The following is a 20,330-nucleotide window of genomic DNA, read 5'->3' on the forward strand; positions in this document are numbered from 1 at the left end:
AGATCAGAGACAGTAGTCCAGTTATGTTGACAGATCAGAGACAGTAGTCCAGTAATGTTGACAGATCAGAGACAGTAGTCCAGTTATGTTGACAGATCAGAGACAGTAGTCCAGTTATGTTGACAGATCAGAGACAGTAGTCCAGTTATGTTGACAGAACAGAGACAGTAGTCCAGTAATGTTGACAGATCAGAGACAGTAGTCCAGTAATGTTGACAGATCAGAGACAGTAGTCCAGTAATGTTGACAGATCAGAGACAGTAGTCCAGTAATGTTGACAGATCAGAGACAGTAGTCCAGTAATGTTGACAGATCAGAGACAGTAGTCCAGTAATGTTGACAGATCAGAGACAGTAGTCCAGTAATGTTGACAGATCAGAGACAGTAGTCCAGTAATGTTGACAGATCAGAGACAGTAGTCCAGTAATGTTGACAGATCAGAGACAGTAGTCCAGTAATGTTGACAGATCAGAGACAGTAGTCCAGTAATGTTGACAGATCAGAGACAGTAGTCCAGTAATGTTGACAGAACAGAGACAGTAGTCCAGTAATGTTGACAGAACAGAGACAGTAGTCCAGTAATGTTGACAGACCAGAGACAGTAGTCCAGTAATGTTGACAGACCAGAGACAGTAGTCCAGTAATGTTGACAGATCAGAGACAGTAGTCCAGTTATGTTGACAGATCAGAGACAGTAGTCCAGTAATGTTGACAGATCAGACACAGTTGGTTAAGGACTTGTAAGTAAACATTTCACGTTAAGGTCTACACCTGTTGTATTCGGCGCATGTGACAAATACAATTTGATTTGATTTGTGTGTTTATTATGCTTGTCTGCGTGCGTGCATTCCTTATGTGTGTGTGTGTGTTGTGCGTGCGTGCGTGTGTGTGTGTGTCAATGTCCATACATGCAGTGTATGTGTCGGTATGCTCATACGGTTTACAGAGTAACAGGTTGACAGAGTAACAGGTTTACAGAGTAACAGGTTAGCAATTCAACATGTCTTTGTTATGAGTTATACATCATACTCTGTATCTAACAAGTCACTTGAGTACAGTATTCCCACTGCTATTAACAAACTGTTACTGTCCTTCTCCAGTACCTGGGGTTAAAACTGTCCCTGTTGCTGTGTGCTGGGGGCAGTAGGGGGAAGAGAGGGGAGGGGGTTAGATAGGGGTCTGGGGGAGGGATGGGGGGGCTGGGGAGGGAACTAGCAGGTGTTCATATCCCTCTATGCTATTTATAAACCTGCTTCACTCTCATATCACTGAGATATGGGTTGTGTACTTTGGGAGATTCATTTTGTATACTATATTATGAAGCTAATCTGAGTCACTTCATGCCTCTTAACAGAATTGAACAGCTACACAATTTTTTTGTTTCATTATATATTACATATGCACAGTTCATGGTTTCTGTGTGATATATTGTTGTTTTGTGATTTGACGTGTTTCTCTCTGTGTGTTCCAGAACATTGAGTTGAAAGTGGAGGTGGAGAGCTTGAAGCAGGAACTCACAGAGAAACAGGAGATTCTGGACAAGGCCTTGTGAGTCAACTACCATGTCATTGCACAGACAGATACTAGTAGTGTACAGTTGATCTCTATATGCACACAGGAGGTAATAAATCCCCCCTGTACTGTCCAGTCTGGTCCTCAGATAGATTCCTGCTGTTCACTCTTCAGACTACAGCTGTCCTCAGGCCATGAGGGTGCTGGTCTTATACTAACCCGTCTTAACCCTCCCTCTGTCATGTAGACTCACCTAACAACAGCTTTAAAGCCCGTAGGAATGCCTGGTGGAGAGGGCCAGGCTCTGACATGCTTTTGAAGAGTATGAAGTGCCCTCTGTAGATAGTTGGACTAAAGATAAAGGGATGAGGGAGAGATGAAGTGAGAGGACGATAGTGAGAGAAGAGGGGTAGCCTGTCGGTAAAATGAAGGAGAGGTAGAGACAGAGGGAGAGGGTGATAGGGAGAGGAGGGTAGTCTCTGGGTTGTTTTGCTGAGCCAAGGAGTATTTGAGCACCAGCACCTGTCTGTAAATAGAGCAGCTGTCTGTCTCAGTGTCTCTCAGTGGTAGAGATATATCTCCTTAGATACAACATACTCTATACCACTGGTATTCTAACTTGTTCAGCGGGCACCCCGTTTTTTCCACCCAAATTTCTGGGGACCCCATTTTTTCCTCAAGAATTTCTCGTGACCCCACCCCACAGCAAATCTTATGCCACAACCTTACAATTGGTACGTTTAGATTTATACATGAACAAATAACCTTCAGTTCATTGAATTTTAATCTCTTATTAAAATGAAAAGAAACCAATATGTATATTTACTCAGTACAATTATATTTATTTATTTATCTTTCTCAAAAATATATATTGTCCCATACAATAATCTGTGACCCCACGAGGGGCCGTGACCCTGCCTTTGAATACCACTGCTCTATACCCTCTCATATATCTCCCTCTATAAGGTTGGTTCTAAAGTAGAACCCTCCCTCCTTCATCATCTATCTACTCTATATATTCTTACTTTACTAAAAATCCATTCAAATTCATTCATCTTCAGGGTTGTATTTTTTTCACTGTTTATTTTTATTATTGTTCTCTCTATTTACAGTACTAAATGTTAGATTCAAGAATAATAGTGTTACTTCTCATAGAAGTACGCCATACCTAATTACATGAAGGAAAAAGTCTGGGAACAAATCACTAGGTTCATGTTTTTATTGGTGGGAGGGAAAACACTGTGGTCTCTCATCGACACACCAAAACGCTGGTGAGCAGATCATCACTTAAATGGTGAAGAGCAGGAAGCCACTGAAGGTGCTCTTATTGTCTGAACCAGCATAGATTCGGTAGTTTACAGGGAGACGCACGTAAACCACATCTCCCACCTCTAACTCCAGGACAGCTGCATTAGATACATTCCTAAACATGCCATCATTGTCCCCTTCATATGTGGAAGCCATTCTCTGATCATTCTTGTACAAAAATACACCCGTTTGTGGATATATATTTGTCAAGATCCATGGAGCGCTGTATCTGAATTAGAGACTCCCCTTACTGGTGCTGTGAAGAGACATGCATCAAGAAATGAATATGTATATATTCACAAGTACATTTTTCTTCAGCTGTCTATCATATAGCTGAAATGGATGTAGTACCTTTAAATTGGTTGTAAGCCTTGCCGATGTTTGTGACGACTTTGCTGTAGGTTAGAGTAGTTTCATTGCTGAATGGTCCAAGTTGAATATCGTCAGTCAGAGCAGTGAAGAACGCCATCTTTGGTTTGTCTGTGAATATGGATAAGAATAAACAACTAAAAGCTACGGCTTAGTCATTGCGATTATCAAGCAAATATCTTATTCTGTTATCCGTTGTATCTTTTTATATGTCCATATGCTGCTACCATTATCGGGGAAAGTAGGGGTCTGGAGCACATTTGAACAGTTTTCCCGAAGGTAATACTTCCATTTCCTTTTTCTGGTACATCTACGATCCGCACTAGCACCACGCCTTTGAACTCTGGTGAACTTGAACGACTGCAAAATAATGTCTCGGTCTCCTAGGCAACCAGCAAAACAACGCAGTACAGTAGTTTAGTGCCTCAGGTTGACTTCTCATTACAGTCACGTTAAACATTTATAATGAACATCACTGTAACGCCATGCTGACGTCTGTAAGTTGTGATGTAGTATCTGCATTCTGTCTCTTCAGTTCCTCCACCTCTCTCTGTCTCTCTCTCTCTCTCTCTCTCTCTCTCTCTCTCTCTCTCTCTCTCTCTCTCTCTCTCTCTCTCTCCTCTCTCTCTCCCCTCTCTCTCTCCTCTCTCTCTCCCCTCTCTCTCTCCCCTCTCTCTCTCTCTCTCTCTCTCTCTCTCTCTCTCTCTCTCTCTCTCTCTCTCTCTCTCTCTCTCTCTCTCTCTCTCTCTCTCTCTCTCTCTCTCTCTCTCTCTCTCTCTCTCTCTCTCTCTCTCTCTCTCTCTCTCTCTCTCTCTCTCTCTCTCTCTCTCTCGCTGATTGTCATTCTGGTCCCCATGGATAGAACAACATTCAATCAGTATCCTTTCACAGCTGAGTTTGTTTAGGCTACTAATAATATAAGATATGAGACTTAATTGGTAAAATTAAAATATGACTGTCACAAATGACCTGCGCTCAATGTTTTCAGGTCCTCTACCTGGCTCTTATAGAATTTCAGCTCCACTCTCTGTTCCACCACCATGTATCTCAGCTCCTTCAGCTCAGTCCACATGATGTCAGGTTTGGTGGTGGTTGCCAGTAGGTCAGTTAAGGTTGAAGTTAGTGTCTTCTGGCTCTCATAGTGAACTTCATTCCCGCCCTCCCTCTCTCCCTGAGCCTGTGACCCAGACGAAATACTGGTGTGCTCTTTTACACAGCAGTATTTCTACTTGCACATCATCATCTGCACATCTATCAGTGTTCATTTGCTAAATTGTAATTACTTCGCTTCTATGGCCTATTTATTGCCTTACCTCCTTACTACATTTGCACACACTGTACATAGATTTTTCTATTGCTATTGACTGTACTTTTGTTCATCCCATGTGTAACTCTGTGTTGTTGTTTTTGTCGCACTGCTTTGCTTTATCTTGGCCAGGTCGCAGTTGTAAATGAGAACTTGTTCTCAACTGGCCTACCTGGTTAAATAAAGGTGAAATAAACATTTTTTAAACACAGCAGCAACACCAGTGGAAATGCAGAAGCTCTCGTTCTGACAACACTCACACCTTCCGTGTACTTTCTACTGTGGGGTTTCTTTTACTATTTAAACAGTATGTCTCGTAGGTGTTATGGGTTTTACAGTATTTTAGGTTAAGGCCTCAAATAGAGGACTCTGATTCGATTATTCTAGTCTGAGTTAGTGTTGTCTAAAGGTGGTCCACACGGTTGTGAGAAACATTAACCTGGTATATTTTTGGGAAGTAATGGGTGTTTTTTGTGCAGGACTTTTCCTCTATCATAGGAAAGTTATTTCTCAGTACAATTAATGAACAGGTACTGTATATTCTATAATCAGGAAATTAAAAAAAATTCTAAATGTTAAAAATGAGTTACAGTTTATGTAGGTGTGATCCCTCCACACAAACATAAAATCATTTATTGGAGTTCTGTGTACCAATTTTAATTCATCAGCACTGTATGCAGAGAAATAAATACTTAATAAATCAATTAAGTACTTTGTCAAGACACAGTGAAATCTCTCCAACACTATAGCCCAGGAGGAGAATGGGTACAGAACAGGGTCAGTCCCTTTAGACCAGGGGGTGTTCTCTCTCTCTGTCTCTCTCTCTCTCTCCCTCTCTGTCTCTCCCTCTCCCTCCCTCCCTCCCTCTCTGATTCTCTCTCTCTGTCTCTCTCTTTCTGTCTCTCCCTCCATCTCTGTCTCTCTCTCTCCCTCCCTCTCTGTCTCTCTCTCTGTCTCTCTCTCTCTCCCTCTCTTTGTCTCTCTCTCTCCCTCTGTCTCTCTCTCTCCATCCCTCTCTGTCTCTCTCTCTTTCTCTCTCTCCATCTCTATTTCTCTTGCTCTCTCTCTTCTGTGATTGTCATTAGATTTATAAAAAGGCTGACTGATAGCCAAAGTGGAAAAGCAGTTAGAGCAACATTGTGTTTAGAACAGCAGCAGCCCAGGGCAAACTCTAACTGTACTGTGAGGTGCAGTAATCTAACTCTAACTGTACTGTGAGGTGCAGTAATCTAACTCTAACTGTACTGTGAGGTGCAGTAATCTAACTCTAACTGTACTGTGAGGTGCAGTAATCTAACTCTAACTGTACTGTGAGGTGCAGTAATCTAACTCTAACTGTACTGTGAGGTGCAGTAATCTAACTCTAACTGTACTGTGAGGTGCAGTAATCTAACTTTAACTGTACTGTGAGGTGCAGTAATCTAACTCTAACTGTACTGTGAGGTGCAGTAATCTAACTAACTGTACTGTGAGGTGCAGTAATCTAACTCTAACTGTACTGTGAGGTGCAGTAATCTAACTCTAACTGTACTGTGAGGTGCAGTAATCTAACTCTAACTGTACTGTGAGGTGCAGTAATCTAACTCTAACTGTACTGTGAGGTGCAGTAATCTAACTCTAACTGTACTGTGAGGTGCAGTAATCTAACTCTAACTGTACTGTGAGGTGCAGTAATCTAACTCTAACTGTACTGTGAGGTGCAGTAATCTAACTTTAACTGTACTGTGAGGTGCAGTAATCTAACTCTAACTGTACTGTGAGGTGCAGTAATCTAACTCTAACTGTACTGTGAGGTGCAGTAATCTAACTCTAACTGTACTGTGAGGTGCAGTAATCTAACTCTAACTGTACTGTGAGGTGCAGTAATCTAACTCTAACTGTACTGTGAGGTGCAGTAATCTAACTCTAACTGTACTGTGAGGTGCAGTAATCTAACTCTAACTGTACTGTGAGGTGCAGTAATCTAACTCTAACTGTACTGTGAGGTGCAGTAATCTAACTCTAACTGTACTGTGAGGTGCAGTAATCTAACTTTAACTGTACTGTGAGGTGCAGTAATCTAACTCTAACTGTACTGTGAGGTGCAGTAATCTAACTCTAACTGTACTGTGAGGTGCAGTAATCTAACTCTAACTGTACTGTGAGGTGCAGTAATCTAACTCTAACTGTACTGTGAGGTGCAGTAATCTAACTCTAACTGTACTGTGAGGTGCAGTAATCTAACTTTAACTGTACTGTGAGGTGCAGTAATCTAACTCTAACTGTACTGTGAGGTGCAGTAATCTAACTCTAACTGTACTGTGAGGTGCAGTAATCTAACTCTAACTGTACTGTGAGGTGCAGTAATCTAACTTTAACTGTACTGTGAGGTGCAGTAATCGAACTCTAACTGTACTGTGAGGTGCAGTAATCTAACTTTAACTGTACTGTGAGGTGCAGTAATCGAACTCTAACTGTACTGTGAGGTGCAGTAATCTAACTCTAACTGTACTGTGAGGTGCGGTAATCTAACTCTAACTGTACTGTGAGGTGATGTCTACAGAAACATGTATCATTTTTGTATGAACATATGTTATGTAAATAGAGGTACAGGATGTGATATTTTCATTCTGCGATGTGTCATTTATATTTCTGCTGTATCGCTGTGATCCTGTGCTCTGACAGGTCGACGTCTGAGAGCCAGACCAATCAGAATGAGGAGAAGGAGCAGCAGCGTGGCTGTGAGGCGAGGCAGCAGGAGGTCAGCCACATGCGGGAGATCCTGGAAACCAAGGTCCAGCTGCTGCAGGAGGTACACACGCACACATTAATACACACACTGATGCGGTTACATTTCACTGACACTCCTCAATCCTGTTTGCATGTCTCCACTCCTCCCACACCTAATACAGTGCTCCAGTAATACTATTGTAAATATACGGTACACATCTCCCCTCCTCAAACCTGATGCATTGTGTTGTAAACAACCCTCCATAACTAAATGTTAATAAACTATTGGCATGACCACTCTCCTCCTCTGCTGTGATGTTGTCAGGAGGTCCAGCTAGCGCGGGCCGAGGCTGAGGAGATGGCCTCTCTAGCAGAGGAAGAGTCCCAGCGCTGCCTGGTCCTGGAGAGAGAGATGATGATGAAGATGGAGGAGGATGAGGACGAGGAAGAGTGTAAGGGAGGGTCACTAGGAGCCAGGCTGCAGAAGGAGGCCTTGGCAGAGAAGGAGAGGTGAGGATGGAAGACAGGTGGTTATTGAGGCATGACTGGCATGTCAGTGTGGTGTTTCTCTCAGAGTAATGTGTGGCTTTAATACAAGAGACTTCCTCTACTGCCTACCGGTCGTATTATACAGCTGAGAATGTCTGGCACTCACATTAGTATTGACATTGGCATTGGTAGACCTATTAGCATTGGTAGGCCTATTAGCATTTGGTGGCCGATTAGCAGTGGCATTGGTAGGCCTATTAGCATTGGTAGGCATATTAGCATTGAGTGGCCTATTAGCATTGGCATTGGTAGGCCTATTAGCATTGGTAGGCTAATTAGCATTGGTAGGCCTATTAGCATTGAGTGGCCTATTAGCATTGGCATTGGTTTTGGTAGGCCTATTAGCATTGGCATTGATTCACATTGACTTTGACAATGACATTGTCATTCACACACTGATAAGAATAACAGTGGCTGTCGTGCCCAACATACTGTCCTCTACTGAACCAGGGATATGGGATCACATATCAGTCCAGGAGGTGGTACAGTACAGTACTTGCTTCATGAGGACCTTCAGCCCAACCGTCATAAAACATACGCGCTCTAGGCCCCAGCCCAACCTAATGACATTAAAGTCTCTGTGGTGCTTTAAATAGCGAACATTTATGTTGTTGATCTCTCTCTCTCTCTCTCTCTCTCTCTCTCTCTCTCTCTCTCTCTCTCTCTCTCTCTCTCTCTCTCTCTCTCTCTCTCTCTCTCTCTCCCTCAGAATAATAGAGGAGCTGACTGAAGAAAGGAGGTTGCTGAGCCACAGGGTCGGAGAGCTGGAGGTCAGAGTTCATGACCTCTCCTCTTCCCTCCAGAAGAAAGACAGCGATGCAGAGGTAAACAAAACCCCACAATTGAAGTGGGATCAAACTGGGTCACATAGAGTACACAATTACTGTATATATCTGGTATACACAACCCATCAGCATCTCCCTCTCTCTCTCTCTCTCTCTCTCTCTCTCTCTCTCTCTCTCTCTCTCTCTCTCTCTCTCTCTCTCTCCTCTCTCTCTCTCTCTCTCTCTCTCTCTCTCTCTCTCTCTCTCTCTCTCTCTCTCTCTCTCTCTCTCTCTCTCTCTCTCTCTCTCTCTCTCTCTCTCTCTCACACCATTAATTTACAGTTCATGATGAACAGTATTTACTACAGAAACAGATGCTACACACGTCTTCACACAAATCCTAACCGGTCCACAAATATGAAGCCGGGTGACATTTAGTTTTATGACTAGGGGTCTAGTACTGGTTTGGATATTTGATCGGTCACGCGAGGGCCAAATCTACTGTGCTCACAGCTAGCTATTGAGATATGGGTCACACTCTTCACTGTTTAGCCATACCTCTCCTCCCCCCTTGCCCCCTCTCCTCCCCCATCTCAAAGAATGGCTGAACGGCTGAACCCAGATGGTTGGTTGAGATGCTGTTTCCATATCTGTCCTGTATTTCTAAGCATGTTGTATATAGGTCAGTGGCACCCCGGCAACTAATGCCACGGTGGCACGCTAGGCTAGCACACCTCATCACAAGGCTAAGCTAGCACACCTCATCACAAGGCTAGGCTAGCAAACATCATCACAAGACAAGGCTTGCACCCCTCATCACAAGACTAGGCTAGCAAACCTCATCACAAGACAAGGCTTGCACACCTCATCACAAGACTAGGCTAGCAAACCTCATCACAAGACAAGGCTTGCACACCTCATCACAAGACTAGGCTAGCTAGGCTAGCACACCTCATCACAAGATTAGGCTAGCACACCTCATCACAAGACTAGGCTAGCAAACCTCATCACAAGACAAGGCTTGCACACCTCATCACAAGACTAGGCTAGCTAGGCTAGCACACCTCATCACAAGATTAGGCTAGCACACCTCATTGCTAGGATAGCACATCTCATCGCTCAGCTAGGCTAGCACACCTCATCACAAGGCTAGGCTAGCACACCTCATCACAAGGCTAGGCTAGCACACCTCATCACAAGGCTAGGCTAGCACACCTCATCACAAGGCTAGGCTAGCACACCTCATCACAAGGCTAGGCTAGCACACCTCATCACAAGGCTAGGCTAGCACACCTCATCACAAGATTAGGCTAGCACACCTCATCACAAGGCTAGGCTAGCACACCTCATCACAAGGCTAGGCTAGCACACCTCATCACAAGGCTAGGCTTGCACACCTCATCACAAGACTAGGCTAGCACACCTCATCACAAGGCTAGGCTAGCACACCTCGTCAAAGACTAGACTAACACACCTCAGCACCACCATGATATGGAGATTCACAGATGGAGTTTATAGATTGTATGCAGCAGGACTCACGAGTGCCTCCATGTCTATTTTTAATCCTAGAATGTAGTAGGATAGTGGAACTCTATGATATCCTGCTAAGAAAAGGTGACCCTTTTCACAGAGCGTCATGCAATGCAATCCTGTCATTCATATATTTGTTTTCACATTTTTCTGAGGAACATCAGATTGAGTATGATGACCATCCTTATTGTCCACAGTTGCTGCGGGGTGAGATGAATCGGAAGAAGAGCTGTGTCCAGCAGGAGATGCAGGTATGTGGGGCAGAATTACTGCCATCCGATCCTATGTCTGTTGTGGGAATCTGAAGGGTTATGATTCTATTGGTTTGACATATGCTTTTGGAGCATGAACATGCACACACACACAGAGACAGGAACACTGGTGAAGTGGGCTGCAGGAAATGATGATAAACTGAAGTTTGCGAGATGAGGGATGGAATTCAAGGCCTGTAGCCAGCGTTGCCGAGGCCAGTGTTTGATAGCAAGGCAATGGTATGTGAGAACCGTGTCAACCCGCTCCATGCTCCCTGCAGGGACAAATGGTCGGAGGTTGCCCTCTGTTGGAACCCAATGCAAACTGCATGTAAAATAGAGGACATATTGCATACACACATATACACACATGGTGCTGAGAGGAGAACGGCTCATAATAATGTCAGGAACGGAGTGAAGGGAATGACATCAAACACCTGGAAACCATGGAAACCATGTGTTTAATGTATTTGATACCATTCCACTGACTCCGCTCCAGTCATTACTACGAGCCTGTCCTCCCCCATTAAGGTGCCACAGACTCACATGCTGTTACACAAATGCACAAGGATCACAATGCTTGGTGCATTTGGGTCACTCAGAAATATTGTTCAACATTAAAATCTCTCCCTCTACAGTATTGAGCATATCTAGCTGGGTTTCATGTTTCAGCTGTATTATATAATATTGCTTGTTGCCATGGCACTGTGAGAAAATCATGCAATGTTGTCTGGTTTGGATGTAATGGGACTTGAATTTCATATTGAGATGTATTCTTCTACAGTATTATATTCTTCTATTCCTGTTTACTTGCATCATGTATTACAGCTAATCAAAAAGATGGGTTATGTTGATGTAAATGTGTCACACACGCACGCACGCACGCACGCACGCACGCACGCACGCACGCACACACACACACACACACACACACACACACACACACACACACACACACACACACACACACACACACACACACACACACACACACACACACACACACACACACACACACACACACACACACACACACACAGTTATTTCAAAGGTTAAACTGGGTATCCTAACTCACGGCAGCTATAATTACAATCACATTGCAGTCTGGCACTTCTGTCTTTTAAAAGGCCATGATGTAAGTGAATTTTAATTACGGGAGGAATGAATCGGTTGTTGACATGGCACACCAACAAAAGAGACACCCCAAAAGGGAAATGTATTTAGTCACCCTTTCATGACTCTTTATTTCTGTCACTTACAGAGAAATGAACAGTAGAGTAATGACTAAAGAGACGTTGTTATTCCCACTGATTAGGATTAATAGAGTTTTGATTGCGTTGATCGTTAGGGTCGATCGCTGTTATGGCGTTATGACGTCTCCAGGATTAATTTATTTGAGCTTATTGGGTGACAAATGTACATTAGAGGTTAGTACACTTGAGTTCCCAAAGGTCTGCACCCTCTGGAAAAAACAAATCAGGACTGATCATTTACATCAACATAAACAAGACTGGTAATGAAAGGGTGCTGGGTGGGGAAGATTCATGCTCTTACTGCACGGGAAAGCCTAGGGGTTCTGAGAGGCAGGATTCAGGCTAAACTCCCATCAGTGCATCACACAGTATTATGTGATTGGTAGGTAGCAGGGTCTCTCTTCCCCTTATCCCTTCATGTTGGTAGCAGGGCCTCTCTTCCCCTTATCCCTTCATGTTGGTAGCAGGGTCTCTCTTCCCCTTATCCCTTCATGCTGGTAGCAGGGTCTCTCTTCCCCTTATCCCTTCATGTTGGTAGCAGGGCCTCTCTTCCCCTTATCCCTTCATGTTGGTAGCAGGGTCTCTCTTCCCCTTATCCCTTCATGTTGGTAGCAGGGTCTCTCTTCCCCTTATCCCTTCATGTTGGTAGCAGGGTCTCTCTTCCCCTTATCCCTTCATGTTGGTAGCAGGGTCTCTCTTCCCCTTATCCCTTCATGTTGGTAGCAGGGTCTCTCTTCCCCTTATCCCTTCATGTTGGTAGCAGGGTCTCTCTTCCCCTTATCCCTTCATGTTGGTAGCAGGGCCTCTCTTCCCCTTATCCCTTCATGTTGGTAGCAGGGCCTCTCTTCCCCTTATCCCTTCATGTTGGTAGCAGGGTCTCTCTTCCCCTTATCCCTTCATGCTGGTAGCAGGGTCTCTCTTCCCCTTATCCCTTCATGTTGGTAGCAGGGTCTCTCTTCCCCTTATCCCTTCATGTTGGTAGCAGGGCCTCTCTTCCCCTTATCCCTTCATGTTGGTAGCAGGGCCTCTCTTCCCCTTATCCCTTCATGCTGGTAGCAGGGGCTCTCTTCCCCTTATCCCTTCATGTTTTTGGCTGACGTGAGGGCCTCCGTGTGAAGGCCAAAAGCCTGGGTGCTGCTGGGAAATTCCTGCCTCAGTGTACAGATGAACTCATTCTAACGTAGTAGCCTATGACTTCAGCAGAGTGGAAAGACACGTTTCAAGTAAATGAACATGAAATGGTGGCCTAATTCTAAGTTTCAAGCACACAGTGACACACACACACACACACACACACACACACACACACACACACACACACACACACACACACACACACACACACACACACACACACACACACACAGCTCAGAAGCTAACGTGTTTAGATGTTATATTATATTAGGCTATGCCTTCATATTTCTATTATGTATTATAATAACCAGGGTATAATGGGATATGGCTTTTGTCATAAAACAGATAATCAGATACTGGCTATCTCTATAGGCATACTTTTTAGGCCTATAGTAATTTCCACCTTATCTATCTTATGAATATCTATAAATTGTGGAGGGAGGATCTAAAGCAATAATAACATAAATGTATTTGGTTACATAATGTGATGTTTTAAGACTGTCAGGCAGTCAGGCAGGCCTTATGCCCAGGAGGAATCTATCATCCCTGTTTCAGTGAAATGGTACCTTCCAGTGCAGCCTGGTCTCATAGTCTAGATGTAACATAGTACATGTGGTTCCGGGATTCTCAAATCAGTCTATGTTACATTTGGTATGGTTACATAAAACAGAAGGTTACTTGAGGTCAGATTGGGTGAATGGGCGTATAACACAAACGTCTAGCAACCCAAAAGTTGCGTGTTCGAATCTCATTACGGACAACTTTAGAATTTTTGCTAATTAGCAACATTGCAAGTACTTACTACCTTTTAGCTACTTTGCAACTACTTAGCCTGTTAGATAACCCTTCCCCTAATCCTAACCCTTTAACCTAACTCCTAACCTTAACCCTAACCTTAGCCTAGCTAAAGTTATCCAGCTAACTAATGTTAGCATTAGCCACTTAGCTAATGTTAGCAACATCAAATTGGAATCGTAACATATCATATGTTTTGGAAATTGATGACAAATTGTACATTTTGCAATTTTCGTAACATATTGTAACGGATTGAATTTTGTAACCTTGTTCAATTTTGTAACCTTGTTTAATTTTGTAATTTTGTAAACCCATGGTCGTTACAATATCATGCAAATTGGAACAGCAAATTAATACATACATATGAAACATAGTGTATCATACTAAATGGAGTAGGCACTGATTTATGTACAGAATAATACGAAATGCTATGAGACCAGGTTGTCCAGTGAATCTCTGTCAACGTTTCCATCTCGCCCTATTCGGTAGCCTACCTAGGCTAATAAACTATGCACGTTAAAACCCGTGGAAACCAAACCTCCCGTTCCATCCTCATCACAGCGTCCGGTGAACTGCTATCATGGAGCCGAAAAATAACGGGACAAGGATGTATTTTTGATAAGGACGTCTCTGCTACCGTCTTTTCGTTTCGGGTGGTGAATTCCGTGTTCGTGTCGGATTAGCCGCGATGAGACAGTGGAACTGTCATTTTGTTGTCTTGGATTAGTACTGTTAGAAAATATGAGATTACATCGGCATTTCTGCAGTGAAACAAAAATATCCTGACAAATTTAGTTTGATTCTGTTACCAGAAGGTTTGATGTAATGTATATATCAGTTTGATTACATTTTGTATCATTGACGAACTGAAAGTGCTGCAGCCCCTGCCGCAGACAGGGACATTGTTACAACGACAATGACAATGGATTTTTATCTGCGCTCATCACAAGTGAAAGACGTCTCTTCCTTATTATATTCCCTATTGACTATGTTTGATTACAGTCTATATTCTTTAGATGACATTGAATAGAAGTCAACGCGTTGATATAGATGTGATTGCGCTCTTTCAAAGCACTGCAATGCGATGGTATACCCGTTTCTGTAATGCGGTTCTTCATCGAGGATGCAACGAGGAGTTTTTACCAACAGCAATATGGCACAATGCACTGGTTTATGTATTAGGCTAATATTGACCTGTTTATGTTGAAGATAACTTTTTTAATACATTTAGCTATTTTATTAGCATCCCCATTAGTTGTTGCGAAAGCAGCACATTGAAGAAAACTACATGAACATTGCTCAGCTAAATCATTTCAATCAATTGGTTTATTGATGGATTATTGATATCCAACCTGTTGGTACAAGACACTTTATTTTATTGCCTGAGCAACCAGAACAGACACAATCCCCACCCCAAAGTTAAACTGAAAGCAGATATTATCTGTGATGTTGGACGTCAAAATGAAGGAAGTGTGTCGGATCTGTGCCCGCGAGCTCTGCGGTAACCAACGGCGATGGATCTTCCATCCGGCCTCCAAACTCAACCTGCAGGTGCTGCTGTCCCACGCCCTGGGCAGAGAGCTGACCCGCGACGGCCGTGGGGAGTTCGCCTGCTCCAAGTGTACCTTCATGCTGGACCGCATGTACCGTTTCGACACAGTGATCGCCCGTGTGGAGGCCCTGTCTCTGGAGCGCCTGCACAAGCTGCTGCAGGAGAAGGACCGGCTTAGACAGTGTATAGGAGGCCTGTACCGGAAGAACAACCCTCAGGACCAGACCCTGGATCAGACTGGGATGGGGATGCGGCTGGGGGGTACTGGGGAAGGAGAGACAGAGGGTGCTGGGCGGTCTGAGGGTGACTCCTCTGTAGTGGACCTGTCAGCCCTGCAGGAGGCCAGGTACAGCGCCCTGCTCCAGGACGACCTGGCCTACTCTGTGTACGAGTCCTGGGCCGACCACGAGGACCAGCAGAGCCCAGCCCCAGACCCCCAGCACCACACCCAGCATCATCACCCTCAGTGCACGGGATTGGAGGCTCTCTCTGGGCATCGCTCCAGGCGGTGCAGGGGATGCGCCGCTCTCCGTGTGGCCGACTCTGACTACGAGGCTGTGTGTAAGGTCCCTCGGTGGGTGGGCAGGAGGAGCACGTCTTGTGGACCCTCTACTCGGTACTCAGGCAGCACCATGGGTGGCGAGGAGACCTCCACAGGGTCAGAGTCCACGCCCGTCCCCTCCGAGTCCCCTCCCATGGAACCAGAGAGCGACAGGACGCTGTGTGATGGGGACCCAGAGAGGATGACCCTCAGCCCGGGCACGTCGGTTGAATCTCTGGACACAGCTGTGGACGTGGCTCGGCCCTGTGCCACCCACCGAGAGGAAGAGGAGAGAGAGAGAGGAGAGAAGGACCCAGGGAGGGTTCAGAGGAGGGGCCCGCACCTCCAGTGGGATGTGGCCCCCAGGGACAAGTCAGTCTCTGGGTTGACCCTGGAGCTGGCGCTAAGTCTAGTGAGGAACTGGGAGTACAGACCTCTAAAGTCCCCTCAAGGCAGCCGGCTCCCTATCCTAGTTAAACCCAAACTGGAGATGGGTCTCCCCCAGTCCCTCAGGACCCCAGACTATGAGCTCTACTCCCACCCTGCCATCCCAGATCTGGTGACCCCCAGCAGTCAGCAGGAGCTGCAGACAGAGCTGTCAGCGATGGAGGAGCAGTGGTTGGATGACTATGTCCAGTGTGGGCCCTTCCGCTTCCAGCAGGTAGCCAGCAGGACAACCACCAGCCCCATGCTCTTAGATCAGACACACTGGAACTACCAGATCAGCTTCTATGGGCCTTGCCCTGTATAGAGCTTCATTCTGCCAGTTTTCCCCTAGTGATTTATAGAATGTCCACATAGTCTGTGATATTACAGTTGAGATGGATCCTCTCCAGCTAATCTGCAGTTTCAATGTCTATTAATTAATATGAATGAACAAGGCCAAGGCTTTTGGCCGTATTTGATTGGCTTTTTTAGCCATCCACCAATCATACAGCTGAACACAGCTGGCCCCTTGATTACCACTCTCATCGCTATCCTAGCAACATGGCCGTAGCCATGGCAGCGGCCTCGTGTTAGACAGGCTTTTTGTCATGTTAATAGTTAGCCAGTTGCTGGCCTCGTCTGTCTGTCAGGCTCATAGTGTTGACCTACACTACCGTTCAAAAGTTTGGGGTCACTTAGAAATGTCCTTGTTTTTGAAAGAAAAACACCAGTCTGAATGTCAACAGTGACGAGGTGACCCCGGGATGCTGTCCTTCTAGGCAGAGTTCCTCTGTCCAGTGTCTGTGTTCTTTTGCCCATCTTAATCTTTTCTTTTCATTGGCCAGTCTGAGATATGGCTTTTTTCTTTTCAACTCTGCCTAGAAGGCCAGCATCCCGGAGTCGCCTCTTCACTGTTGACTTTGAGACTGGTGTTTTGTGGGTACTATTTAATGAAGCTGCCAGTTGAGGATTTGTGAGGCGTCTGTTTTTAAAACTAGACACTCTAATGTACTTGTCCTCTTGCTCAGTTGTGCACCGGGTCCTCCCACTCCTCTTTCTATTTTGGTTAGAGCCAGTTTGCGCTGTTCTGTGAAGGGAGTAGTACACAGCGTTGTACGAGATCTTCAGTTTCTTGACAATTTCTCGCATGGAATATCCTTCATTTCTCAGAACAAGAATAGACTGACGAGTTTCAGAATAAAGTTCTTTGTTTCTGGCCATTTTGAGCCTGTAATCGAACCCACAAATGCTGACACTCCAGATACTCAACTAGTCTAAAGAAGGCCAGTTTTATTGCTTCATTAATCAGCACAACAGTTTTCAGCAGTTTACTCTGGGCACCTTATTCATCTAAGCTACTCAATACTGCCCCCAGCCATAAGAAGTTAAAAATCAGCTGTTTCCAGCTACAATAGTCATTTACAACATTAACAATGTCTACACTGTATTTCTGATCAATTTGATGTTATTTTAATGGCCAAAAAATGTGCTTTTCTTTCAAAACAAGGACATTTCTAAGTGACCCCAAACTTGGCCTGTTGATAAGCATGACTCGGGGAGTGTACTGGGTTGTCGATTCACGAAGCCAATGGAACAGCATCCAGTCGTGTGTGTGTGTGTGTGTGTGTGTGTGTGTGTGTGTGTGTGTGTGTGTGTGTCCTACCTGTAATGAGTTTACAGGACAGCATGTGGTAGCGGATCGTATCACACATATTCCAGGTGATAGTCTGATGAGGCTGATTGGCTGATCCTGGAAATTAAATGACAAAGACAATTGAGTTATTTTCCTATTATTGACTATTAGAGACCATGCAGACCAAAATAGTGGCTCACATTAATAAAGAAGGCCTTCTTAGATGTAACCGTGGAGTTGTGGTTTATTTTAAACCACAACAGGCTGGGTGGTTGTACAGATCAATCTGTATCTGTACATCTGAAAAACAACAAACAGGAAGTAAACACCACGCTGCCATGGAAACGGGGACTTCTTTCTCCGGAACTGATCGAGCAGTGAGCTAGCTGACCTCATCACTTTCCACTCTCTCACACAACTGCATGGGAAGTGTGTGTGTAGGTGAATCTGTATATCTATTGTATTAACCTGAACCTCTGTGTGTGTTCTGGTGTGTTTCAGAGGCTGCTAGATGAGCAGCAAGGCAAGCTGTCGCAGTATGAGAGTGCTGCAGGTCACTGTGTTAGTGAGCTCCAGAAGGCCCAGCTCCAGGTCCACTCTCTACAGGCCAAGATCAGCGAGAGCGAGGCCAGGAACCAGGTACCACTTCCCCCTCAGACACTCAACATTTCTGTAGGTCTTCCTATTGTTACGTTACTGGACCATAGCAGACAGGGTGAATTATGTATTCAATGTTAAAACAATTGCAACCAAAATCAAGCATTTAAATGAATGGCTTGCTTATAAAGTATTTATGAACATGATAAGATCATTTGTGAACTGTTATATTGTATATAATGTTTAGCCTGACTCTGACGTGTCCGGGACTGTGTTGTGTAGAAGCTGCAGGTGCGACTGGGGGACATGGAGTGTGAGCTGCGCTTGGTCAGAGAGGAGACACAGAGACAGGAACGAAACGGCCTCAACCTCACTGACACTATCAACAGCAAGGACACTGAGGTATGGAAGGATGGAGGGAGGAATGGAGACAGAGAGAGGGGTTTTCAAAAACTGAGTGAGAGAGACAGACAATTCTGAAAATTAGACACTGAGAAATACAGAGGCACACAAGAAGAGACATTGACAAAAAGTACACAGATTCTCAATGACACTTGATGTATTTCTCTCCACCACTGATGAACAATAGGTTACTTATAAGATACTTGTGTTTTGTGTGTGTCTCTCTTAGGCAGCAGAGTTGTACCGAGTCATAGAGGAACAGAACGACATGCTGTGTTCTCTCAAAGACCTGGCCAACAGAAACCAGGTCCAGACACGACAGGTAAATCACACTAAAATGCTCTGAATAAAATCTGCACCTGATGCAATGAGGCGTTCTCCCATCAGCAGCCTCCTGTGGTATACATTATGCAGTAATCTACACTGGAAAACAGACAATATTTTAAAATGACCGAGATGGGTTATAACCCATACAATGGGTTATGTTATAATGGTCTCCAAGACCCATGCTCACAGCACGCTGTATCTTATGAAACGCTCTCTAAAGTCCCTGTCGTTTAGAACTCTGTATACTCTTCACTCTCTGGCTTTCCCTCTACCCCACCCCCTCATCTCCTCTCTCCTTCTCATCTCGGTGCAGGTGTCTGGGGCCGAGTCAGTGCGAGGGCAGGGGAAGGTGCTGGCCCTCCAGGGCTCTCTGTTCCAGGCCCAGCTGGAGCTGCAGGCAGGCCAGAGGGCCCAGCGGCAGGCTATCAGGAAGGAGGAGGACCTCACTAGAGCCCTGATCCGCCTGGAGCAAGACCTGCAGGGGGCCATGGAGCACAGACACAGCACTGACAGACACAACCAGGTTTGTGCATTTACTTGTGTGTTAACATGTGTTTTTGTATGAGACTGACTGTGTGATGCTACCTGTCTCTAGGACTTGCATCTGGCGCTGGAGAAAGTTCGCTCAGAGCTGCAGCAGAGAAAGGAACAGCTGAATGAAAAGGAAGGAGAGAGACTGAGAGAGGAGGAGGACATGGAGAAGACAATCAGAGAGCTGAGGATCTCGCTTCAGAGCAAAGAGCAGCTTGTGCAGGTCAGACACACAGAGATGCGGACAGTCACACGCACGCACGCACGCACGCACGCACACACACACACACACACACACACACACACACACACACACACACACACAGCCTTCCTCACACAACCCTGTCTCTGTCTCAGGAGTACACAGAGTTGTTGGACCAGCAACAGGGGCCCAAACTCCTCTCCAAACTGAAAGAGCGCATCAAGGAGAGGGACAGAGCACTGGAGGTGAGACACATACACTACCAGAGTTGAACCCCATAAGAACAACTACAGCTGTTACATCAACCGTATGATACAGCAGGGCATGGTAGCAGTGTCATGTAGGGTGTTGATTGACAGCTGTGTTCTCATAGAGATGCATTATATTGTTCTACTGCATGATGTTCCCTGCTCTCAGCGAGCGGTGGATGAGAAGTTCCACTGTGTGGAGGAGAAGGAGGGAGAGATACGACGGCTACAGCTGCTGCTCAGAGAGAAGAAGAGAGACCTGGAGAGACAACGCTGTGTACTGTCCAACAACGAAGAGACCATCATGGTACTGATGAACACACACACACACACCACACTAATATAAACACATGCACACGCATAGACATACGCGCGCACACACACACACACA

The 20,330-nt window shown here is 45.1% G+C and overlaps 1 protein-coding gene and 1 long non-coding RNA gene across 7 annotated transcripts in view; one reads left to right on the forward strand and one right to left on the reverse strand.

Moving 5' to 3' along the window:
• LOC129869442 (myomegalin-like) overlaps nt 1–20,330 on the forward strand; it is a 139,527-nt gene that overhangs the window by 47,772 nt on the left and 71,425 nt on the right. For 4 of the 6 annotated variants that reach the window (XM_055943858.1, XM_055943860.1, XM_055943861.1 and 1 more), the window contains exons 1-8: nt 13,909–16,234; nt 18,134–18,271; nt 18,512–18,631; nt 18,861–18,953; nt 19,272–19,481; nt 19,554–19,712; nt 19,847–19,936; nt 20,109–20,246. In XM_055943858.1, coding sequence (XP_055799833.1) covers nt 14,927–16,234; nt 18,134–18,271; nt 18,512–18,631; nt 18,861–18,953; nt 19,272–19,481; nt 19,554–19,712; nt 19,847–19,936; nt 20,109–20,246 — 2,256 coding nt within the window. In that variant the 5' untranslated portion in view covers nt 13,909–14,926. Of the gene's footprint in view, nt 1–1,471; nt 1,549–7,159; nt 7,287–7,529; nt 7,715–8,462; nt 8,578–10,244; nt 10,299–13,908; nt 16,235–18,133; nt 18,272–18,511; nt 18,632–18,860; nt 18,954–19,271; nt 19,482–19,553; nt 19,713–19,846; nt 19,937–20,108; nt 20,247–20,330 lie in introns of those variants that run through there. The other 2 variants (XM_055943862.1, XM_055943863.1) reach the window with 1 other exon arrangement.
• LOC129869444 (uncharacterized) lies at nt 2,637–3,785 on the reverse strand. The gene is made up of 3 exons (XR_008761907.1): nt 3,417–3,785; nt 3,172–3,300; nt 2,637–3,076 (listed from the first exon to the last, which is right to left on the reverse strand). It is a non-coding gene; the product is annotated as an uncharacterized LOC129869444 (long non-coding RNA).

The sequence above is a fragment of the Salvelinus fontinalis genome, chromosome 14, assembly GCF_029448725.1.
Source record: "Salvelinus fontinalis isolate EN_2023a chromosome 14, ASM2944872v1, whole genome shotgun sequence".
NCBI classification, from domain to species: Eukaryota; Metazoa; Chordata; class Actinopteri; order Salmoniformes; family Salmonidae; genus Salvelinus; species Salvelinus fontinalis.